Source organism: Salvelinus fontinalis, chromosome 19 (assembly GCF_029448725.1).
Source record: "Salvelinus fontinalis isolate EN_2023a chromosome 19, ASM2944872v1, whole genome shotgun sequence".
Classification (NCBI taxonomy): Eukaryota; Metazoa; Chordata; class Actinopteri; order Salmoniformes; family Salmonidae; genus Salvelinus; species Salvelinus fontinalis.
In genome coordinates, this window is record NC_074683.1 from 21,928,022 (window position 1) to 21,944,573 (window position 16,552).

General features: G+C 42.8%; 1 protein-coding gene across 1 annotated transcript in view; it reads left to right on the plus strand.

The window, feature by feature from the left end:
• The window catches only part of LOC129816487 (ephrin type-A receptor 6-like), a 256,812-nt gene that overhangs the window by 208,645 nt on the left and 31,615 nt on the right, over window positions 1–16,552 (plus strand). The window contains exon 8 of the mRNA XM_055871028.1: window positions 15,953–16,240. Within this exon, the coding sequence (XP_055727003.1) occupies window positions 15,953–16,240 (288 nt within the window). The remainder of the gene's footprint in view (window positions 1–15,952; window positions 16,241–16,552) is intronic.

Here is a 16,552-nt window from a genome sequence, read left to right on the forward strand (position 1 = left end):
AGAGAGATCGCTACTATGGTGATGAGTGGATGTTTTGGGGGGGTTTGTACTTTTTACCCCTTTTTCTCCCCAATTGGTAGTTACAGTTTTGTCCCATCGCTGCAACTTCTGTACGGACTCGGGAGAGGCAAAGGTCGAGAACCATGCTTCCTCCGCAAAACGACCCCGGTAAGCCGCACTGCGTCTTGACACACTGCTCTCTTAACCCGGAAGCCAGCCGCACCAATGTGTCAGTGGAAACACTGTACAGCTGGCGACCAAAGTCAGGGTGCATGCACCCGGCCCACCGGAGGGAGTCGCTAGATTGCAATGGGACAAGGACATCCCGGCCGGCCAAACCCTCCCCGAACCCGGACGATGCTGGGCCAATTGTCCTCATGGATCTCCCTGTCGCGGCCGGCTGCAACACAGCCTGGGATCGATCCCGGGTCTGTAGTGAAGCCTCTAGCCCTGCATTGCAGTGTCTTAGACCGCTGCACCACTCGGGAGGCCAGGATGAGTGGATGTTTGTACAATACTGTACTACGTATAATCCCTCTGGAGGACTGCATCACTTTTAACAATTATACACTACCTTTCTCTGCTCTCCCCTTCACATGATCCTAGTAACAGCTCTGTAGTTAACTTCTCTACTGTATGTCTTCTGCAGTAGACTCAGTGGTAATAATAGATAGTCTTCAATAACCCTCTTCTATGTGTGTGCTGAGCAGGTGGGAGTGAGACAGAGACCGAGAGAGAGAGCTATTAGTGGTTTGTAGTGTTTGACATGATTAATGCCCAGGTCTTTATCTGAACTCTCTCCCCTGCAGAGCTCATTTCCCCACACCTACCTAACGACTGGACTATTTTAGGCCAAGGCTCATTAATACCCAGTGATTAGATTCATTGTTCTGGATTTCTGATGGATGTCTCGCGGTTTTAAACGTTTTTCTTTTTTAGGAGTGGAATGATTGTCTTCTTTGAATTGTTTCTTTGAAACAATCAGTTAATCAATATCCTAGACATTTCTCTACTGTCTTCAACTACTTCATGTGCGTTTGTGCTAGAGATATTATGAGCCAGATTCATGTCACACTGAGTGGCAGAGCGGTCCAGCTATTTATACTGTTGAAACTGTAGAGTTGAGGGGAGCTCCTTGTTTTTCAGTTATTTAACAGACCTGCTATTTATATTGCTGCTTTCCTTCCTGCCCTTCTCTTCTGTTGTTCAACTGAACACCTGAGACAGGTGAGAGGAGAGGAGAGGAGAGGAGAGGAGAGGAGAGGAGAGGAGAGGAGAGGAGAGGAGAGGTGAGGAGAGGTGAGGTGAGGTGAGGTTCTGGGCACAAGGCAGGCTTTTTTCCCTTTCTCTCTTTCATTCCTCTAGATGAGGAATGCTGTTGTGAATAACAGAGCTATTTCCTAATCAACACGATTTGTCTTTTGATTCAATATGTAGCAGCTGACAGAATCACACCATAATTCACCTCGTCACACAGTGTTAGGCTTTCTAGCTCCCTATTGCAGCACCGGGTCAGTTTATGCATGTCTGTTCTCTAATAAAGCTCTAAAGCAGCAGTGGGATGGAGATGGGTCTGAGGTTGGACATAATTTATCAGCAGAGTGGTATTTCTATTCTTCTCATTAATTACTGGAGAGAAAGAGAGGAGGATCCTGAAAGCGACGAGAGGAGGAGGTAAAGGAATATTGATTTCAGCAGGGCCGGTTCAGAGCTGGTTTAACTGTCCTTCATACAGATCATTGGCTTTCCAGATTACTATTAAAGAGAAACAAGGGGGTCGGGATGTCACTACGACCCTATTAAAGACACACACACACACACACACAGTCGGGAGCAATAGGCCATGCTCCACCTTAACTATTACTCAGAAGAACAGAACAGTTGTCATCTGGCCTCCCTCCCTTTCTACTTCCCTTTTTTCCCTCCCGCCTTTCCTCTCTCCCTCCCTCCATTGTTCCCTTTGTAGAGTGAATGATGTTGGTAATGACCTGTTAACTGTGGCATGCTGGCTCTCTGGGCTCAGCAGAAACACATGATAGATGAACTGGAGCTGGCATCTCCTGGGATACACATGACTATAAAGTCCCCAAACTGTTACGGTCTACAGACACTTTACAGTTACAGTCTACAGACACTTTACAGTTACAGTCTACAGACACTTTACAGTTACAGTCTACATCTTACTTACTTACTTACTTACTTTATTGTCCCCATGGGGAAATTTTGTTGCAGTGTCATGTACACATTTAAAGTGGCGTTAAATACAAAACAAGATTGACAATACAACTTTCAATAACAGTCACGCACAAATAAAAATAATAATAATAATAATAGTAAGAAAAAAGAAATAAGAAATAAAACATTTAAAACATTAAAAAATGTTAAAAACATTTAAATACAAAAAATTTAAAATTTAAAAAAAAAAGAATAAAAGACTAACCTGCTGGCCTTACGGGGTCAATGGGAACATTTGCCTGAGCTATTTAAGAGGGATATCACACCTGGCACAAATGATTGTCTCGTTCTATTTTTTCCTGCTGAGGGGTGCCCTATACCTGCGCCCAGAGGGGAGTAATTCAAAGTCCAGGTACAGGGGGTGACTTGGGTCTAAAATGATTTTGTGAGCCTTACGGAGGGCCCTGACCTTAAAGATCTCATCCAGGCCTGTCTGTTTGACTCCAAGTACCTTACTTGCTTTGGTAATAATCCTTCTCAGCATGTTTCTCTGACTGACAGTGGCATTGCCAAACCAACAAACAATACAAAAAGTTAAAATACTCTCAATAAAGGATTTGTAAAACAGAGTCAATATAGTACAGTCTATATTAAAAGAACCCAACTTTTTTAGAAAGTACAGTCTCTGTTGGCTCTTATTGTAGATCTGGTCTGTACATTTACTCCACTGAAGCTTACGGTCCAAAAAGACACCCAGATATTTATATTCCTCTACAATTTCTATATTCTGGCCTCTGATAGATGTTGCAGAGGTAGGTGTTGTACGCTTCCTGAAGTCTGCAGACATGTTACAATTATAGTCTACAGACACTTTACTGTTACAGTCTACAGACACTTTACAGTCTACAGACACTTTACAGTTACAGTCTACAGACACTTTACAGTTACAGTCTACAGACACTTTACAGTTAGTCTACAGACACTTTACAGTCTACAGACACTTTACTATTACAGTCTACAGACACTTTACTGTTACAGTCTATAGACACTTACAGTTACAGTCTACAGACACTTTGCAGTTACAGTCTACAGACACTTTACAGTTACAGTCTACAGCCACTTTACAGTCTACAGACACTTTACTATTACAGTCTACAGACACTTTACAGTTACAGTCTACAGACACTTTACAGTTAGTCTACAGACACTTTACAGTTACAGTCTACAGACACTTTACAGTTACAGTCTACAGACACTTTACAGTTACAGTCTACAGCCACTTTACAGTCTACAGACACTTTACTATTACAGTCTACAGACACTTTACAGTTACAGTCTACAGACACTTTACAGTTAGTCTACAGACACTTTACAGTTACAGTCTACAGACACTTTACAGTTACAGTCTACAGACAATTTACAGTCTACATACACTTTACAGTTACAGTCTACGGACACTTTACAGTTACAGTCTACAGACACTTTACAGTTACAGTCTACAGACACTTTACAGTCTACATACACTTTGCAGTTACAGTCTACAGACAATTTACAGTCTACATACACTTTACAGTTACAGTCTACGGACACTTTACAGTTACAGTCTACAGACACTTTACAGTTACAGTCTACAGACACTTTACAGTCTACAGACACTTTACTATTACAGTCTACAGACACTTTACAGTTACAGTCTACAGACACTTTACAGTTAGTCTACAGACACTTTACAGTTAGTCTACAGACACTTTACAGTTACAGTCTACAGACACTTTACAGTCTAAATACACTTTACAGTTACAGTCTACAGACACTTTACAGTTACAGTCTACAGACACTTTACAGTTACAGTCTACAGACACTTTACAGTCTACATACACTTTGCAGTTACAGTCTACAGACACTTTACAGTTACAGTCTACAGACACTTTACAGTCTACATACACTTTGCAGTTACAGTCTACAGACACTTTACTGTTGCAGTCTACGGGCGCTTTACTGTTACAGTCTACAGACACTTTACTGCCACAGTCTACAGACACTTTACTGTTACAGTCTACAGACACGTTATAGTTACAGTCTACAGACACTTTACAGTTACAGTCTACAGACACTTTACAGTTAGTCTACAGACACTTTACAGTTAGTCTACAGACACTTTACAGTTACAGTTAGTCTACAGACACTTTACAGTTACAGTCTACAGACACTTTGCTGTTTCAGTCTACGGACGCTTTACTGTTACAGTCTACGGACACTTTACTATTACAGACACGTTATAGTTACAGTCTACAGACACTTTACAGTTACAGTCTACAGACACTTTACAGTTACAGTCTACAGACACTTTACAGTTACAGTCTACAGACACTTTACAGTTAGTCTACATACACTTTACAGTTACAGTTAGTCTACAGACACTTTACAGTTACAGTTAGTCTACAGACACTGTACAGTCTACAGACACTTAACTGTTACAGTCTACATACACTTTGCAGTTACAGTCTACAGACACTTAACTGATGCAGTCTACGGACGCTTTGCAGTCACAGTCTACAGACAATTTACAGTTACAGTCTACAGACACTTTACAGTTACAGTCTACAGACACTTTACAGTTACAGTCTACAGACACTTTACAGTCTACAGACACTTTACTGTTACAGTCTACAGACACGTTACTGTTAGTCTACAGACACTTTACAGTTACAGTCTACAGACACATTACTGTTACAGTCTACAGACACTTTACAGTCTACATACACTTTGCAGTTACAGTCTACAGACACTTTACAGTTACAGTCTACAGACACTTTACTGTTACAGTCTACAGACACTTTACAGTCTACATACACTTTGCAGTTACAGTCTACAGACACTTTACTGTTACAGTCTACAGATACTTTAGTGTTACAGTCTACGAACACTTTACCCTTACAGTCTACGGACACTTTACTGTTACAGACACTTTACTGTTAGTCTACGGACACTTTACTGTTAGTGTCACGCCCTGGCCTTATTATTCTTTGTTTTCTTTATTATTTTAGTTAGGTCAGGGTGTGACATGGGGAATGTTTATGTTTTGTTGTTTTGGGTGTTTATTTGGTAAAGGGGTTAATGGGTGTAGTGTATGGTTTTGTGTTGAGTGTAGATGTTTAGTATTGTCTATGGTGGTTAGTATTCTAGGAGAGTCTATGGTTACCTGAATGAGTTCCCAATTAGAGACAGCTGATTTCGGTTGTCTCTGATTGGGAGCCTTATTTAGGGTAGCCATAGGCTCTCATTGGTTGTGGGTAATTGTCTATGTCAGAACGTTTGTAGCCTGTCTGTCTATGCACAACGTTTGTAGCTTCACGGTCGTTTTGTTGTTTTGTTTGTTTGTAATAGTGTTTTTTCGTTCCATGTTCATCTTCGTTCGTTTCATTAAAAGAGAAGATGTATTCTTATCCAGCTGCGCCTTGGTCCTCATTCTCTCCAGTACACGATCGTGACAGTTAGTCTACGGACACTTTACTGTTACAGTCTACGTACACTTTACAGTTAGTCTACATACACTTTACTGTTACAGTCTACAGACACGTTACTGTTAGTCTAGATATACTTTACTGTTACAGTCTACAGACAGTACTGTTAGTCTACATACATTTTACTGGTAGTCTACAGACACTTTACTGGTAGTCTACAGACACTTTACTGGTAGTCTACAGACACTTTACTGGTAGTCTACAGACACTTTACTGGTAGTCTACAGACATTTTACTGTTACAGTCTACAGATACTTTACTGTTCCACTAGCTATGGAAAGACTGAGGGAAACAACAGGGAACAACAAAGCTGGGGGAAAGAAAAAAGTACATATAATGGCTGTGCTTTCAACGTTGAAGAGCCTTATATTCATGAAATCCCACCAAAAAATGGAACTCATCTTTTTTTTTCACCCTTTTTTGTGGTATCCAATTGGTAGTAGTTACAGTCTTGTCTCATCGCTGCAACTCCCGGCCGAGAGCCAAGCGTCCTCAGAAACACAACACAACCAAGTCGTACTGCTTCTTGACACAATGCTCATCCAACCCAGAAGGAAACACCTGGCGACCTGGTCAGCGTGCATTGCACCCGGCCCGCCACAGGAGTCACTAGTGCGCGATGAGACATAGATATCCCTCCCGGCCAAACCTTCCCTAACCCAGACGACGCTGGGCCAATTGTGCACTGCCCCATGGGCCTCCCGGTCACGGTGCAGGAGCCTGGACTTGAACCCAGAATCTCTGGTGGCACAGCTATTACTGCGATGCAGTGCCTTAGACCACTGTGCCACCCGGGAGGTCCTAAACTCATCTTCTTTTAAAGTTAATTTCCTGCCATTCTTCACATTTTGCCATGGGGTGGATGCAAATGTGCTTTATCCAATCATAAACCCTTACAATTACCATCAGGGTGTTTGGCCCAACAGGGACATGACCTCTGTCAGAGTACCAGGGTGTCCGTGTTTACGCCACTGTCTACAGACTACCCACTATGCAGTGGTGTTGAGCTCAGTCAATGAGGTCAGAGGCTCCCGAGATGCCAGGTCAGGTTTGGTTGGGTTTATAAGAGTGTGGTGGGAGGTGATCTTGCCTAAGGGAGACTCACATACAAACACACTATATGCTGTACACACACACACACACACACACTCTCAGAATGTTCTTAATGATTACTTAAGGTCCCACTGGAACCTACATCCTGTATAAATAAAGATAATTTACTCTCTCAGCTCCCCAGAGCAACTCAGAACGCCTCATAAGCAAATATAAGTGAAGGAAGAGATCGGAGATTGGTGTGTGTGTGTGTCCTCCAAAAGGTGATCTCTCTCATATTCCTTCCTGAGTAGAATCTAAAACATCATCATGGCAGGGTAGCAACAAAACAATCAGACATTTTTGACATGTCCTTGTCTACTAGTTATTGTTTCTCTCAAACATGTTTTCATAAACCACATTAGTCTTCTTTTCCTTCTTTTCTCCCTCTTCTCCCTCTTTTCCCTCTTCTCCCTCCCTTAGTAACCTAGCATTCTCATATCGTTTAAGCGTGTTAAAGCATCAATATAGAAGCCATTGATTTTCTAAACTGTTAATGGAGGCCTTGGGGCCAGGCAAGCTCATTAAAACCATACAGATGTCAAGCTGCTGTAATGAGACTACATTAGTTTACTGGGAGCTTAACTACACTAGACTGGAAAATCCATCCTTCGCTTCCATTCTAATTGACCGATAATTATAATGGGTTTCCAGTCCTCCTCCTCCTCCTCCGAGAGAGAGAGAGAGAGAGAGAGAGAGAGAGAGAGGGGGGGAGAGGGAGGGAGAGAGAAAGAGAGAGAGAGAGAGAGAGGGAGAAAGAGAGAGAGAGAGGGAGAGAGAGAAGAATAAAGAGAGAGAGAGGAAGAGAGAGAGAGAGTGTGAGAGAGAGAGAGAGAGAGAGAGAGAGAGAGAAATAAAGAGAGAGAGGTACTGTGCACTGGGGGTTTTGGTATAAATGCTACAGGGTATATTCCTTAGAAGGAATGCGATGAGAGAAATGCTTCTCTCTTCAGTTCCACCTTCATTTGAAGCCCTGTTCAGAGTTGCATTGCACATGAATTTCAATAAGAAAATTCAATAAGCACAATTTTGCCTCATCCCCTCACAGTATTTTTGGGATATGAATATGTATTTTGGCTGTATTTCTGGTGTAAATTACAATGACAATTCTGGCTAATATTATACAGTTTGCACTCATAAATATGTAAGATCTTAATTTGAGCCTTTTTGCTACAGCAGGAAAATAATTCTCCAGCAACAAGAAATTATAATTTTTATGTGGGTTATAATTAATATACATTTATGTAGAGGTTGATACATTTTTTGTAAGGGAAAATCAAGTCTGAAAAGTGGAAATAACAAACTTCAGAAACCTTTTTAAACCTCAAATACACTACACGTTGTACATTTCCTGTTGCAGGAAAGTTCTCCTGCAACAGGGTGGTGAAATTAAGATCCTACATCTGTATTGAGAGCTGAAGGTGAGAGTACATTTCTTTCAGGGTTGTTTTCTACAGTGTATCTGCCAACTCTCTACTGGGCACCGTACCCTGCCATGAGAATACCAGTGTGTTTCAGCTTAACTCTTCTAAACTAATGTTGTGTGTGTTACATGTTGCTCTGTAACAGTAGGAGTGTGATTGTAATCATGCAGGCTGGGGAGATTGTATTTATGCAGTTTTTATTGTTCCCTATCAGAGGCCGATATGTTAGCAGCAGATGCTGGCCCCCTGACTGAGCTAGATGCTACAGCAGTTACACTCGGCGCAGTGTCTGTGTGTGTGGACTAGTGTTGTCACGTTACCAACATTTTACTAACGACACGATACCAGGCCAAGTATCACGATACCGAGTAGTATCACTATACCAAGGGTGGAAGATTCAGTGGCCTAGCTTCCTGTTCGCCCCGTCTCCCGGACGCTTGTTCCCATTTTCTAAACGCTATGCGCATAAGCTACACAAAAAAACTGTCACTGATAGTCGTACTTCTACTCAATACAACACATATTCAATTTAACTGCACACTGTTCGCTGTATAATGGAATGCTGCATAGAATGTCTGATTTGCTCATATTTGCAAAGGCCTACCTGTGATTTGGCTGGAGGGATGGGAGGAAGGAGTGTACATACTTAATGATCTGCATGTCATTGTGTCAGTTAGGGGAAAACACTGCATGAAACCTTGTTTAATCTTCAGTTTACAGACACACACTCTCCCTTCCTCACACACTCTCTCTGTCTCCCTCACTTTCATAAACACACACACACCACTCTCTCTCCCAATCATACACATACTGCTCCCATCTTTAAAAATGTGAGGCACCAAACAGCATGTAAAGAGCACCAGAAAGTCAAAGACACTGAACAAAAATAAAGTGCATTTGGAAAGTATTCAGACCCATTAACTTTTTCCACATTTTGTTGCATTACAGCCTTATTCAAAAATGGATTCAATCGTTTTCCCCCCTCATCAATCTACACACAATACCCTGTAATGACAAAGCAAAAGCAAATGTATTAAAAATAATTAACTGGAATATGACATTTACATAAGTATTCAGACCCTTTACTCAGTACTTTGTTGAAGCACCTTTGGCAGCGATTACAACCTCCAGTCCTCTTGGGTATGACAGTATAAGCTTGGCACACCTGTATTTGGAGAGTTTCTCCCATTCTTCTCAGCAGATCCTCTCAAGCTCTTTCAGTTTGGATGGGGAGCGTCGCTGCACAGCTATATTCAGGTCTCTACAGAGGTGTTCGATCGGGTTCAATTCCAGGCTTTGGCTGGGCCACTCAAGGACATTCAGAGACTTTTCCTGAAGACACTCCTGTGTTGTCTTGGCTGTGTGCTTAGGGTCGTTGTCCTGTTGGAAGGTGAACCGTCACCCCAGTCTGAGGTCTTCAGCGCTTTGGTGCTGGTTTTCATCAAGGATCTCTCTGTATTTTGCTCTGTTCAGCTTTCTCTCGATTCTGACTAGTCTCCCATTCCCTGCCTCTGAAAAACATCCTCACAGCATGATGCTGCCACCACCATGCTTCACCGTAGGGATGGTGCCAGGTTTCCTCCAGACGTGACTCTTGGCATTCTGGCCAAAGAGTTCAATCTTGGTTTCATCAGACCACAGAATCTTGTTTCTCATGGTCTGAGAGTCTTTAGGTGCCTTTTGGCAAACTCCAAGCTGTCTGTCATGTGCCATTTACTGAGGAGTGGCTTCCGTCTGGCCACTCTACCATAAAGCCCTGATTGGTGGAGTTCTGCCGAGATGGTTGTCCTTCTGGAAAGTTCTCCCATCTCCACAGAGGAACTCTGGAGCTCTGTCAGAGTGACAATCGGGTTCTTGGTCACGTCCCTGACCAAGGCCCTTCTTCCCCGATTGCTCAGTTTGGCAGTTTTGAAGGCCACTGTGTTCTTGTGGAGCTTCAATGCTGTAGAAATTTCTCAGTACCCTTCCCCAGATCTGTGCCTTGACACAATCATTTTTCAGACCTCTACGGACAATTCCTTTGACCTCATGGCTTGGTTTTTGCTCTGACATGCACTGTCAACTGTGGGACCTTCTATAGAAAGGTGTGTGCCTTTCCAAATCATGTCCAATCAATTTACCACAGGTGGACTCCAATCCAGTTGTAGAAACATCTCAATGATGATCAATTGGAACAGAATGCACCTGAGCTCAATTTCGAATATCATAGCAAAGAAGCTGAATACGTATTTAAATAAGGTATTTCGTTTTTTAGTTATAAATAAATGTGTTAATAATTTATAAAAACCTGTTTTCGCCTAGTCATTATGGGGTGTTGTGTGTAGAGTGACGAGGGAAAAAATATTTAATACATTTTACAGAAGACTGTAATGTAACAAAATGTGGGAAAAGTCAAGGGGTCTGAATACGTCAATCCAGAGCATCCCAAACATGCTCAATAGGTGACATGTCTGGTGAGAATGCAGGCCATGGAAGAACTAGTACATTTACAGCTTCCAGGAATTGTGTACAGATCCTTACGACATGGTCGCTGTGCATTATCATGCTGAAACATGAGGTGATGAAGGCAGATGAATTGCAGGACAATGGGCCTCAGGATCACGTCATGGTATCTCTGTGCAATGAAATTGCCAGTGATAAAATGCAATTGTGTTTGTTAACAGTAGTTTATGCTGGCCCATACCATAACTCCACAGCTACCATAGGGCTGTCACGCCCTGACCTTAGAGATCTTTTTTATGTCTCTATTTTGGTTTGGTCAGGGTGTGAGTTGGGGTGGGTATTCTATGTTCTATTATTTGTATTTCTATGTTTTGGCCGGGTAGGGTTCTCAATCAGGGACAGCTGTCTATCGTTGTCTCTGATTGAGAACCATACTTAGGCAGCCTTTTTCCCACCTAATGTGTGGGTAATTATTATTTTCCGTGTGTGTTTGTGTGCACCTCGGTTGCGTCACATTCTTTGCTGTTTACCTGTTTGTTTTGTTGGTTAAGTTTTTCACTCCGATTAAAAGATGTGGAACGACATGCACGCTGCGCCTTGGTTGTTTTATGACAGGGAGTTTGAGGATAGCAAGCGTGACAGAATTACCCACCACAAGAAGACCAAGCAGCGTGCGCCAACCTGGAGGACGAGTTGGACCGGGGAGGAGAGAATGGCAGAGGACAAGACCCGGTCATGGAAGCCCGAGATGCAGCTCCTCCCCCAAAGAATTGGGGGACACACGGGGAGATTGGCGGAGTCGGAGTTTAGACCTGAGCCAACTCCCCGTGCTTATCGTGGGGAGCATGTGACTGGTCAGGCACCGTGTTATGGAGTGATGCGCACGATGTCTCGAGTGAGCATTCACAGGCCGGTGTGCTCTGTGCCAGCGTCCCGCATTTGCCAGGTGGAAGTGGGCATCCAGCCAGAACGGGTAGTGCCAGCTCTGCGCTCGAGACCTCCAGTGCGCCTCCACGGCCCAGTATATCCTGTGCCAGCGCCAAGAACCAAGCCTCCAGTATGTCTCCCCAGCCTGGTGAATCCGGTGCCTCCGCCAAGAACCAAGCCTCCTGTATGTCTCCCCAGCCTGGTGAGCCCTGTGGCAGCTCCACGTACCAGACTGCTCATACATATCCTCATTCCAGTGATGGTCCATGGCAAGAAGCCTCCAGTGATGATCCATGGCACAAAGCCTCCAGTGAGGAGTCATGACCACGAAGCCTCCAACGAAGGCCTCCAGTCCGGAGCCTCCAGCGACGGTCCCCAGTCCGGAGCCTCCAGCGACGGTCCCCAGTCCGGAGCCTCCAGCGACGGTCCCCAGTCCGGGGCCCTCCCCTATAGGTTTAGGTTTTGCGGCCGGAGTCCGCACTTAGGTAGCCCTTTTTCCCACCTGTCTTTGTGGGAAGTTGTCTTTGTTTGTTGGCACTATAGCCTTTACCTTCACGGTTGTTTTAGCGTTTGTTGTTTTGTTGGCGTCATTTTTTATAATAAAAGCAAATGTACGCCTACCACGCTGCACCTTGGTCCACTCCCTACGACGGCCGCGACAAGGGCACTCTGTTCACAATGTTGACATCAGCAAACCACTTGTTCACACGACGCCATACACACTGTCTGCTATCTGCCCAGTACAATTGAAACTGGGATTCATCCAGCGTGCCAGTGGCCATGGAAAGTGAGCATTTGTCCACTGAAGTCTGTTACAACGCCAAACTGCAGTCAGGCCAAGACCCTGGTGAGGACGATGAGCATGCAGATGAGCTTCCCAGAGACGGTTTCTGACCGTTTGTGCAGAAATTCTTCATTTGTACAAACCCACAGTTTCATCAGCTGCCCTGGTGGCTGGTCTGACAATCCCGCAGGTGAAGAAGCCGGATGTGGAGGTCCTGGGCTGGTGTGGTTACACTTGGTCTGAGGTTGTGAGGCCGGTTAGACGTACTGCCAAATTCTCTAAAATGACGTTGGAGGTGGATTTATGGTAGAAAAATGTACATTAAATTCTCTGGCAACAGCTCTGGTGGACGTACCTGCAGTCAGTATGCCAATTGCATGCTCCCTCAACTTGAGACATCTGTAGCATTGTGTTGTCTGACAAAACTGCACATGTCCCCAGCACAAGGTGCAGCTGTGTAATGATTATGCTATTTAATCGGCTTCTTGATATTCCACACCTGTTTATCTTGGCAAAGGATAAATGCTCACTAACAGGGATGTAAACACATTTGTGCACAACATTTGAGGGAAATACGCTTTTTGTGTGTATGGAAAATTTCTGCAATCTTTTATTCCAGCTCATGAAACATGGGACCTACACTTTACATGTTGCGTTTATATTTTTGTTCATATAGTTATGTATATATGAATCCTACCTTTGAAGCACGTCTCATGAGTAGCAGACCCTTTTCCTGTGCCATTCAAATGTGCCTAAACCAACTGTCAAGTTACCAGGTTTTTAGCTAGCTAGGTAACATGACTGAACAACGTTGTTTGTTATCAAACCAATAATTAGCCAGCTGGGAATAGTTTAAAACGGCCCATGACTTGGTTTGTGAAGTCCTATCAAATACACTCCAAATCGTTTTATGAAGAAAAAAAAGGTAGCTCCAGTTATAGGAGTGATATTTTTTAGCCGTTTGAGCTAGAGACAAGCCCTTGTCTTGGCTGTAAAGCTACAAGCATACCTACGTTTGTCCTCTTTGGCACTGCTGCATGACAGCGAACACCTATACTCAGACTGGCCTGTGCTCTTTGTTATATCTGGGATGAAATGATATACAATCTATCAACTTTGCTCACTCTGTGCACTGCTCCAATGGAATAACAGAAGACTGATCAGGGTCTCCATCCTCGCTCGTAATCAAGGCTAAATTCTATTTAACAACTGACAGAGGAATAGATGTGCATGAGGAGCAGACGGAGAGAAGCAGGTGAGTGAGGGCTGGTATGGGATACGGTTGGCTGATTTACAGCTGCCACACCTGAGATGTGCTTAGTTAAATAAAGGTGAAATAAAAATAAATAAATGAAAGTGAAGTGGATATTATTGGACCGGTGCAATAAAAATGTACTAAACTTATAAACAACTGACTTTATAAACATTTTATAAAAGGCTCCAGCGGGTACTTTATATCGGTAGGGCTGGATAATGTGGTAGTATCATATGAAACGGTACTACGGTATTCTAAAATGTTGGTAGTATCATATGAAACGGTACTACGGTATTCTAAAATGTTGGTAGTATCATATGAAACGGTACTACGGTATTCTAAAATGTTGGTAGTATCATATGAAACGGTACTACGGTATTCTAAAATGTTGGTATCATACCGTGGTACGGTATACCGTGCAACACTAGTGTGGACAGGGTCATCTGCTCACTTAGATGTTATTTATCTACAGATTTGTGGGTGATGAATGGGGTATTTCCAGGGACAAAAATAACAACATACACACACAAGTACAAACGCACACATAATGAAACATTAATGAAGTGACATGTAGCCTACTATGTAAAGTAATGTGTACCATAATAACTTGTCAGCTTTGTGTATGTGTTTCTGTGGATGTTATGATAATTATTTTGTGTGTGTGTGTGTGTGTGTGTGTGTGTGTGTGTGTGTGTGTGTGTGTGTGTGTGTGTGTGTGTGTGTGTGTGTGTGTGTGTGTGTGTGTGTGTGTGTGTGAGAGAGAGAGAATGAAGTGCCCTTTCAGCTGACTCATTATGCAAAATAAATCAGCTAATTTCAATCAGCCATGATATTATGTTGTTGTTCAATTTTAGCTTACATTTGGGAAGCCTTACTAGCCTGAAAGGCTATTATGTTCTTCATTATTAAGAACAAACCAAGCATTGAAATAGATCAGGAGGCAGAATTAGTTTAAGCTCACAGCACTAAACTGCCTGCTGGAAATGCAGCCTCGACACGAAGGTGATATGACTGTAGGAAACATCCGTCAGTCCAGTTACTGATGGAGCTGAAATAAACATAGGAGTTTTAATCATCACTCTGTGGATACGGGTTAGTTCACTTTTGAGAAGAGTTTGTAATTCTCATAATAGTGTTTATTGTCCTGTTTTCCTTTACTGATATTTACTTGTTGTCATTTTTCAGGCCCACATTTCTGTATTGAGTCATTTTGTGCCAGCATGGTAATGTAAGAGAAATGTGGGCGATAGCATGCTATTAAGGCCATCCTGACCCATTTGTTTATAAATGGGGATAGTATATTCCACTGGCTTCCCGCCACATAGGGTATCTAAATCAGTTGGTTTCAGCTTTTAGGATGAGAAGGAGGGGACAAGGTGTGTATGGTATTCTATGTCAAGTCAGGGCTGACTAAAGCCACTTAGTGTCTTTTTTCTAATGATTGATGATTACTCTCTGCTACTTTTTTCCAATAAATCCTGCACCTATTTGAAATCCTCTTGCCGTCATAACCTACCCCCTACCTTGGCCGTTACACAGTACTGTTTGACATCCCTAAAAATAAAGTGTTCACCATCTATTTTGAAAGGTTTTAATAACACCGATATTTATGTAGATAAATCTTAGCGAACTGTTTACCACGTTGAGTTAATAGGATATTAATTAGTGAGAGGCTGATATCACCTGCCGGTGGCTGTAGTCAAGCCCTGGGCCAATATTTACTCAGCACTAATGTAATCAACACACGACTAATATGATTTATATCAACACAGCTAACTAACCAATCTCCCAGGTAGACCTGTTGTACTGGAGGATCCATAGACGCTAGTATGACCGTAAAACCCCTAATAATTTGATATTAAGATAATTGGATGCTCCAGGCTTATCTCTAGGAAAGCAAAGCCTTTCCTGTGAAATGATGAAGCATATAATCAGAAGCTGGTGTCAGCCTTCCATCACTACTCAGATTAAATGGAAAGATGGCACCGACAGAGAGGGCTGCCTTGCTTTTAGTTCTTAGGAAACTTTGCAGTATTTTTTTTTTATGTAGTATTCCTTACATTGTTTTAGCCCTGAATTTTTTGAGGACATATATTTATATATTCTTAATTCCATTCCTTACTTAGATTTGTCTGTATTGGGTATATGTTGTGGAATTGTTAGATATTACTTGTCAGATATTGCTGCACTTGTTGGATATAGAAGCACAAGCATTTCGCTACACCCACAATAACATCTGCTAAACACGTGTATGTGACCAATAAAATTTGATTTGATGTTAGTAGTTGAACACCTGACCTTTAACATTCTCTCTGATTGGTCCCTCCAGGTCCCTTTATGGTGGGCGTGCTGAAGAAGGACTGGGCATCTCAGAACAGCATTGCCCTGTCGTGGCTGGAGCCAGAACAGACATCCCTCCTGGTGGTCGACTATGAGGTCAAGTACTACGAGAAGGAACATGAGGAGTTGAGCTACTCGTCGACGCGGACCAAAGCCCCCAGTGTGATCATCACAGGGTTAAAGCCCTCCACCTGCTACGTCTTCAGCCTGAGAACACGCACCTCCGCTGGACACAGCGCCTACAGCACCAAATACGAGTATGAGACCACGGACGACAGTGAGTACCTCGTACCGCCCTCTGTGTCTGTTTCATGACCCCTAACACTTAACCCTTGACCCCAAACACTTAACCCTAGATGTAATCATTGAAAATATAAATACATGAACTTGCCAATGTGCTGGTGATGTTGTATGTATTTATATTGACTTTTAGAGAGGCTTTACAGCTAACATTGAAGTTGACAGAGTGTACTGATGTATATAGTGTACAGATGAGTCATTGATCACTCATGCACTTTTCTACCTGTATTTATTGTCTGTATATGTCCTTTTCTATGCTTTATTGTGTGTTTTTATGTATACACAGAGC